General features: G+C 40.1%; 1 protein-coding gene across 1 annotated transcript in view; it reads right to left on the reverse strand.

Annotated features, from left to right (window-relative positions):
- tmie (transmembrane inner ear) overlaps positions 1 to 4,909 on the reverse strand; it is a 25,825-nt gene extending 20,916 nt beyond the window's left edge. The window contains exon 1 of the mRNA XM_050074966.1: positions 4,554 to 4,909. Within this exon, the coding sequence (XP_049930923.1) occupies positions 4,554 to 4,664 (111 nt within the window). The 5' untranslated portion in view covers positions 4,665 to 4,909. The remainder of the gene's footprint in view (positions 1 to 4,553) is intronic.
- Positions 4,910 to 9,312: the final 4,403 nt, after the last annotated feature.

Below are 9,312 nucleotides of genomic sequence, written 5' to 3' on the forward strand. Positions count from 1 at the left end.
AAATTTCCCTTTAAATGTCCTTACTTTCTGCTGCACAAAAATATATTGCATTTCAGAACACTTTTCTCCAGAGCAGGGGGCTGGGAAATATGAGTATAAAAACTGTGTTTGTGTTTATGTGAGAGTAGATCGATGGCTTGGATCACTCCTCTGCCAGAGCCAGCGGAGCATTCAGAGCATCAGGTCCCTGATAGAATCATTGTGAGGATTTCTCCCTGTTGACTGTGTATCGATTACTTGATTGGATGATACAAGGTTGTTTTGGAAACGCTATACTTTAGTCCATAAACTGATGAGCGATGGATCGGGAAAATGGACACTTATTACATTTGCTGCCTTTGCTGATAACACCATTATGTGGTGAAATTGAAAAACGTTCTAAAAATAAGCCCAGGCTGTGATACGGACACTACAGGACAGAGGCAGAGGATGAGAAGTGACACTGAATGGTTTTGTTTTGGTAGAAATTAACTAAAATACTAAGATAAAATATGACGAGTGCCAATATTAAAGTTGATTTTGTCCAAAATGTTTTACAGTATAATATAGTAAACACTGCACGTAGCTTTCAGTCAGTGTTTCAGGAGAATATGTCTTTGAATTCATGTGAAAGTCACCAAATAAAAAATCAGAAGTGGAATCAGTAATTCAAACTCAGACTCAATCCTGTCATGATCCTGGGTTTGTTTATTTATTTCCTGTTATTCCATGGACTTTGTTTTTAGTTTTCTGCTTGTGTCCCTTGTTTCGTGTTACTCATTCATGTTTAATCTGCTTCCTGTTTTCTTTTGTAGATTCTCTCTCCATGTGTCGTGTCTGCTTTTACTTCCTGTCTTTGTGTGTTTTCCCACCTGTTTTCTGTCACACCTGTCTCGTTAGTCCTTCCCTGTTCCCAAAGTCTTTCCCTCACAGCTGTTCTGTTTTAGTCGTGATTGCTCCACCCTAGTGTTCCATCCACACCCTTGATGTTAGCCAATCTCCATTTCCCTCCTTTTGCCCGTGTCTTCCTACTGCAGCTGTGTCTCGTTCTTGTGATGAGTTTTCTGTGTATATATACCTGTGTGTGTACCTGCTTTCATTTGGATTTTCAGTGACCTGCTGAATCTGGATGTTTTCTATCAGCCGTATTAAAGCTTGCTTGTTGTTAAAACCTCAACTGGCCTGTTAGTCTGCATTTGGGTGCTCCTTGAACTGCTGTGTGACACAATCCTACAAGTCTTTGAGCCTCAGATCCTCAGGCAGGGCTCTGTTGGCTGTTCCTCAGTCCAGCTCAAACTAAAGGTGACTGGGCTTTTTCAGTCAAGGCCCCTCAGCTCTGGAGCTCCCTGCCTGAGGATCTGAGGCTCCCTGAATTAGTAGCCCCTTTTAAACTGCAAGATTTTCCCTGAACGTTGGGCCGTTTTGCTGGCAAGCTGCAAGCATTTATACACACAGAGCTGGATTGGCGAGTTGATCCGAGGTGGCCAATTTTCCGCCTCGTACGGTAGACATATTGGAGGAACCCTTTTAATTTAAACAGACCAAGACGGCCTTCCGCAACGGGAGGGGCTGTTGATGACTTGTGGGAGGAGCTGTTGATGACGCCGCACGTGCGAGCCACTGGCGGTGGATAAACAGGAAACAGCTGATAGCAGGAATTAGCGAGCAGCTAGTAGCAAGAAGGAAACACAAACCTGACAGACACTGTAAAGATGAGCAACTGGGGAGACAAGGAATTGCGCGCCCTCCTTGCCCTCGCAAACGAAGAGTGAAGAGACGGGGACGGTGAAGAACGGGCCGACTGACTGAAGGACTGACCAGCCACGGCTTCCCTCCCACGTCACTGTTTACGTCACACGCTGAGCTACATGTTTTGTTACTTGCTCACGCCCCCCATTGCCCCGAAAAAGGCACATTCTGTATAAACAAAAGTAGGTAGGCGGCATTTTGCTGCACTCCCCGATTTTGTTTTTATACTGCCAATGCTGAAAAAAGACTGATTGGGCTTTCCTGCAAATTCGCACAATTCCTGTCTAAAAAGGGCTGCTGACATCTTTAAATCGCTTCCTAAAATGTATCTGTTCAATAAAGCCTTTTTTTAATTTCAGCACACTGCTTATTTTATATATGTCTCATTTGATTATTTTTATTTATCTTGTGTTGTCAGCGGTTATTATATTTAATTTTTTATTACTCTAATTGTTTGATTTGCTGTACTTTAATGCAATATATAGGGCAATTATTTGCCACCTTTGCTTATCTGCTTGATGGTATTTTATCTTTATTTTATTTTTTGTTCTTTGTATTTTATTAAAATTACCTCATTTTATTTGCTTGAATTCTGTGTTTTAAATCCTGGATCAACCATGTAAAGCACTTTAAATTTGTTTTGAAAAGTGCTTTATAAATAAAGTTTATTATGTCATAATCTGAGTACAACCAACGAGATTTGCTTTGACCTTGAAAAACTTAGTTGAACCATCTTAATTTGTGTTGATATTTAGAGGTCAAACTGTTTTACTTTATTTAAATTCTATCCTACTCAAAAATGTCATGTTTTGGATTTTGACAAGCTTCTTAAAATATAAAATAAGTCGTCAGCTGAGTCAAATGTGTTAATGAAACAAATGTAATTTTTTAATGCTGAAAAACGTTTTTATTTTAAGCGTTATCCACTAACTCCATGAATAATATTTTAGAGTGTGTGTGGACTTATTTTTTTACTTTGCCAGCTGTTTCTTTAGTCCAGCACCCACTCCACTGGACATTAGGATGTGCATGTCTTTTGTACTGTTTTGAAAGTCCCCAAATATTAAGACAAGCTTTGTATTCGCACCTTTTCCAACATCTGTGTTATTTTAATTTTGTGTCATGTGAGAGTCTCAGCACCGGGGCAACAGGACCTGTTTTTGCTGTTTCAGATCTAATTGGCTTCATCAATGAGCCAACATGTGATATGTGACAGAACGAACCGTCTTCAGGGGCTTTTATCCTGTTTGTGAGCTGTTGAGGACACGAGACGGGCCGTGATCTTAAACAAAGACAAAAGAAGGTCTGAATGAGTTTACACTCGTGTTTGTGCGACTCCCACAGAAGGATTAGTCTTGATGGGGATATTTAGCATGCTGCTCTTAAATAATAACAATTTTTGCTTCAAAAGTGATTATATAATGCTAAGTCCTTTCCTCTGGGGCATTTCATGGGGCAGGATTAGTGGCTGTAAGCCTCGAGTTTTCTTCTGGTAGAACAAACAACACAAACTCAAGAGATTACTGACCTCAGATCACCTCATGCTCATCCTTACACAGACCCACATTCATGACAGATTTTTGTTTGTTCGATGGTTGGTTGGTAAGTTTGATCGTTACATATTCAAAAGCATATTTGGATATTTTTTCCCCCGAGTAAGTTTTTCTAAGAAGATCCTTTAGGGACTAATCAAGGAAGATTAGTATAATGGAATGAAGGATTAATGTCTAAAAATAGGAAAATCAGCATTGGGAAACAGGTTTAGTTATGCCACATATTAGCAAAGGGCCGATTACAATTACACTGACTTACAAAAGGACATCCTGTAACAAAGAATATGTGCAACTTTGTGCCGTGCCTTCAGTAGATTCTTTTTCCTGATGTTTGAAACAAAGTTTTTAAACTGCCGTCACTGGCTGACACCTGCAGGTGCTGATCTTTCCGCAGTGCAAATAGCGCAGACATATTTATTCATTAAACATCTTCAGCTCTCAACTCAAGCTTCACTTTCTCACTTTCTGAACGCTCTGAATTCCTCCTCGGAGCAGCCAGAGGGAGGATGTTTCTAGAAGTTTTGTGTGCTCGCTCTGGCCCTCCATAATAAGTTCAAGATGTCACATGTCAAAACAGGGTTATATTTGTATAAATATCAATAAATATAAACACTATTAACTGTTTCCTTCTTGTGACTGGAATGTTAGCAATAGGATGACTCAAAATTCACTTTCCATCATATAATCCTTTTTCAATGTGTAATTCATTATTACGTCCCAATTTGTTTGTTTCTAACATGTCTACATTATATAACCACAACTACTTATTCATTTTAACTTCATAAAGGACTGTTTTGTCAGATTGTCAGGATATTAAAATGGCATTTTAGTCATGCTTCTACACAATGTACAGTATAGAAGTAAAATGCTTATTTTCCAGAAGCAGAATTGTTTTATTACTAAACATAATGGATTTCAGCTGCTTTTTGTAGTCGCATCATTGTGGTAGTCATATTCTCTGTAATGTAACCTTCTCCTCTTCAGCCCAAAAGCACAAAAACAACTTGTCATACCAGGATTCGTCATAGTCACCCTCCTGTTTGCACCCATATAAACACATGTGGCTTGGCTTTTCATGCAAGACCATACAATATATCAAGTTTCTACACAATGCTCGCTTGCTCCTCATCAACTCTGGCGACCAAACAACAAGTAAGAATCACATAACGCTACCTTTTTAAAAGGCAGAACACCTGCACCTGTCACAGAGGAATACTTAGGATATTCCTGAGAGGAACCTGTGGAGGACATGGTGGTGTATCAGGCTCTTACCTCAGGATCCGGGACCTGGGAGGACACCGAGGACAAGCACTGAGACAGCAGCACTGCTCCCCAGCCCCGCAGCAGGAGCTGGGGTGGACACACAGGCTGATCCCCAACCATTCTCTCCCCCTCTTTCGCCCTGCAGCCACCCTGCCCCCTCTTCCTCTGCCTCTTCCTCTCTTCTTCTTTCTCTCTGTCTGCCTGCCTGCCTGCGCTGGCGCCGTATAGAGGACAGGACCACAATGGCCCTGGGTGATTAATGTTGACTATGGTGCTGACGGCTTCCTCTCATCCACAGTTGTCTGCCTCTCTTCTCCCCTGTCTCTTGCCTTTCTCCCACAACACTGCAGAAACACCAAAGACAAACTGGCAGTCACCACTGCAGGCAGCTCAGAGCTGCTCCACTACAATGGAGGGAGCCAACCCTGCAGTTAGGGTACATTAATTAATTAATAGACCTGGTGTGGTTTACAGCCAGCTCATCCTGCTGGGGACAGGCAGTTAACACAGTGTGGGGGGATGGGCAGTACAGTTAACCATGAGATTGGCCTGCGCAGGACAGCGAAGCAAATGTCTGTGAGCGTCATCATGTTTATTGCCTCAGAATGTGGAGTGTAAGAACGCTCACAGCCTCGTCTCTACAGTGTGGCAAGATGTGAAGAGCCATGGTGCTGTGGCATCTGGTGCTTTCAACATTAAAGAGCAAAAAATGTGCTCAAGGTCATTTGTGCTCAACTTAGAAAAGAAAATACTGTTATTTCAATATGTCACTACTGCCTCTAGTGCATTTAAGGATTGTATGTCATTAGTTTTAGCACTGAATTACAATTCTTGTGACAAAAATAAGTCATTTCTTGTTGATGTGTTCAAAGTGTTTTAAACTATATGTCTTGTTTTCTTTTCTTTCATTGGTGTCATTTCATTTTGGGTTTTTTGATTGTTTGTTTTGTTTTCTGTTTTTTTATCTATTAATATTTCTTTTTTTGTGCTTTGTTGTATTTTAGGTAGATATGTGTAACATCTTGGCCAAGGGACTACAGATGAAAAATAGCCTTTTGGCTATTTCTGGCATTTTTATACCATGTGCATTTATTAATTTGTGCTGTCCCTTCTTAAATACACTAGAGAATTGAATTTTATTTTATTTTATTTTATTTGAAATGTAATATTTCAAATTGTGTTTGTTTGTTGCTGTGCTGTATGTGGAGGCTGCTGTTAATTTATTTTTATTTTTAATTTTAATTTTATACACTTTATTAAATTCAATTTTTCACTCTGTTGTCAATTACACACAGGTCCGAACACACACATGCACAAACTGGACCTGTACATGCACTAAGTGGAGAGATGTCAGAGTGGGCTGCCCATGACAGGCGCTCTGAGCGGTTGGGGGGTTCGGTGCCTTGCTCAGGGCACCTCGGCAGTGCCCAGGAAGTGAGCTGGCACCTCTCCAGCTACCAGTCCACGCTCCATATTTTGGTCCGGACGGGGACTTGAACAGGCGCCCCTAATCTATGATGTTGGCAGTGATGACAAAAATATTCTTGTAATATAAGAAGCTGTACCACAATGGAGGGTGTAGTCGATTGAAAATTAAAGTTGAAACTTTATTCATATGCTCATTTGTAAAACTGAGGACACAGCATTAGAAAATCCTTACTACCAACTTCAGTCTGTTGAATTGTAAAAAATATTTTTTTCTTTTTTTGAGTGCGCATCATTTTAAATACAGTACAGTTGACATTTCATGTGTGACATAATTATTGTTTCGTTAAAAAAAAAAAAAATCTAATTTCATGATTAACTCCTGTTTGAGTTACTCATCCACAAATACAGTGCAGTCATGTACAGCTGTCATCACGAGATGTTGAATCCTCAACCACATAGGTTTCACATACTCATTGCATACATGCACACAGATAGACATCCACTCAACACACACACACACACACACACACACACACACACACACACACACACACACACACACACATTAGACAAGGCAGGATGTTACACAAGGTTTCTTAGAGTTCATGGATGCTGGGTGACTTTCCGACTAGATTTGGCTCCATATCTTGGTACTATTTCATTAAAGGTTTCAGTTCTTGACGTGCAGGTGCTTCCTCCTTTTTACAGTTTTGCAATATGAGCTTCTTATAAACTAAAGATGACAAAAAAACTTTGCCATCCTGTTGGGTGTCTTATTTTCCCAACATTTTGAAAGAGGCAAATTGTTGGTGAAAAAAATACTGCTTGGAGAAAAATGAAGAAAATACTGGGTGAAGAAATAGAAATTCCCAAGCATATACAACTCTGTAACAACCCTTCAGTAACTATTCAAAAATGCCGCGGCATGGAGAAGCTGTGGAATTCAGAAATCAGCTGACATCATCATAATTCAGTTTATTATTTCAGGAATTGAAAAAAATAAATATAAGCTAAAAGATCCAGAATGTTTGAAGTATCTATAACTGAAAAACTGGCTAAATATTAAAACTTCAATCTTGGAAATAGATCCTGAACTTAGATAGGGGAAATCTTGAAGAGAAGGGAAAATAAAGAGAAATGTTAAATAGGGGCTGTATCCAATACTCTGACTAAAGCTGAGAGCAATAAAGAACTGCTACAAAACATATTAAATAAATGGAATACAGATGTCAGTATAGTAGATGCAAAACAAAAATGAAAGGAATGTTTACAACTCACATATAAAATTACCACTAATGAGAATTTATGTTTAATTCAGTATAAGTTAATGACAAGAAAAAACTACAGTAGAGATAAAACTCACATTTTCGACACTGGCGCTTCAGATAAATGTTTAAAATGTGGTACTCAGAGTGACTCCCTCATACATGCCTTTTGGTAGCGTGAGTATTGAAAGATGGATTTCAAGAACCTGCAATTGTGTAAAACATTATTTTAATGTTAAAGGTGGTCTACATTATGCAGCCGGTCTAATTGTCATAGTATTATTGTGGTTTAAATTATAGCAAAGCGTCATTTTCTACATGCTCATTTCATGCTCTGCTTGTGAGATTTTCATCTGTTACCCACCCAGTACAGCTGCCATCACATGCAACAGTGCAAAGGAAAGAATGACAACATTTTTTCCCCTCTGAAAAGTCCTAAAAGATGGAAAACAGCACAAATTGAATCCGTGTTTCAGAACACCTGACAAATGTATGTAACTCTGTCTTTTAGTTTCTGAGTAACTACCAACCCCTGAGGGAAATATCTGGCTCTTTAGCTGCTAAATGCTCAACTAAGTTCATCAGCTTGTCTCTAACTTTCTAACTTTGCAGGGCAGATAGCGTATTTAATTGACAACAGCATTCTGCTGAGCTGAAAACAATCGTGAATATGAGTGCTGAGACTGAACCAAAACAGTCATGTTTCGGGCTGTAAAACCAAAATAATGAGTCACTCCGAGCTCCCCCACATATCTATTTACCCACACATAGTTATTTGATGTGTTGTTAAAAGGATAGCTTGACATGCTGGGGAATACCCTCGTTTTCTCTTCGAAGGAGAGTTCTGTGAGAAGATTGACACACTCCAACTGCCTGTCCATTTATTTGAGTATTATGTGTAAACAGCTGCTTACTTTGCTGTTGTTTAAGTGGTTTACTCATACAACCTATTGCTGTTCCACTGATGCTGACCATTTCAAGATACAACCACCTCATCAGGTGCAATAAATGCCTCTGTCAAACAAAAAACAAACAGTTGTTACTCACCTATGAAGCATGATTTTAATCCACAGATCACTATTATCCAGACAGAAATGCTGCTGACACAGTTCTCACACACTCTCAGTGGTCCAGAGTATCTGAATCCAGCAAAATATTTTGTTCTCACACATTATTGCATCCACAAACTGCTGCTGCATCGTTTCAAACATTTATATTTCTCCACATATTAATGATGATTTCTTCTATTCTGTATTGAATCCCAGATATCAAAATGGAGGCAAATTCCTGACCTTTTCATTGACACCTTACTTGAGCCAATAGGAACTTCCAATGCCGTTGCAATGGCCTTGATAGCCAACAAGAGTAACTGGTGTGTGCATAAGTTTGTATGACCTGGAGGTTAATTCTTTGATGGGTAATTATCCAGGAGTTAATAGACTCCAAACTGATGAGGGCCCTCTGTGCTCCTTTGGAGAGCATGAATGCCACTCCCTCCGTGTGTGGTACTGTTCATCTGGGAGTCTGGAGCGTAATATGGACTGGACTCGCCACTGGCCAGTTTAAGTTCTCCTGTCTGGAGCCATCTGGTTTCACACAAGCAGAGGACAGGGATCTTGTATCGCCTCATCTCATCTGCAATGCTTCCCTGCTATGAACATGGTCCTGATGTCCCAGGTTGCGATGTTGATAGACTGCGTAGAACCCCCACTGGACCGAAAGCCTATTTCTCTGACAGCTAGCTCCAAAGTTCCGTTTCTCTGAAAATACACACTCCCTCCAGTTAGTTTGAGTTTTCTCACAGCATCTGAGCCACTGATCCTGGGCGTTTTTACCAACCATTTGCGGTGTTTCCCAGAGCCACTGAATCCAGGTGTTTTTCCCTGACCCATCCCTGCTTTTCCAGAGACTTCTGTGCCACCGTGGAAAGCTACAGCTAAAACAAAACGTGCCAAAACATGACCTTTTTTTCCATATCCATGACGTGGTTTTGTGCCTAAACCTAACCACACGTTCGCCACAGCATTGACAAATTCAGCGTATATGTCATTTACAGAAACATACAGTGCAAACGT

Source organism: Epinephelus moara, chromosome 21, assembly GCF_006386435.1.
Source record: "Epinephelus moara isolate mb chromosome 21, YSFRI_EMoa_1.0, whole genome shotgun sequence".
Lineage (NCBI taxonomy): Eukaryota > Metazoa > Chordata > Actinopteri > Perciformes > Serranidae > Epinephelus > Epinephelus moara.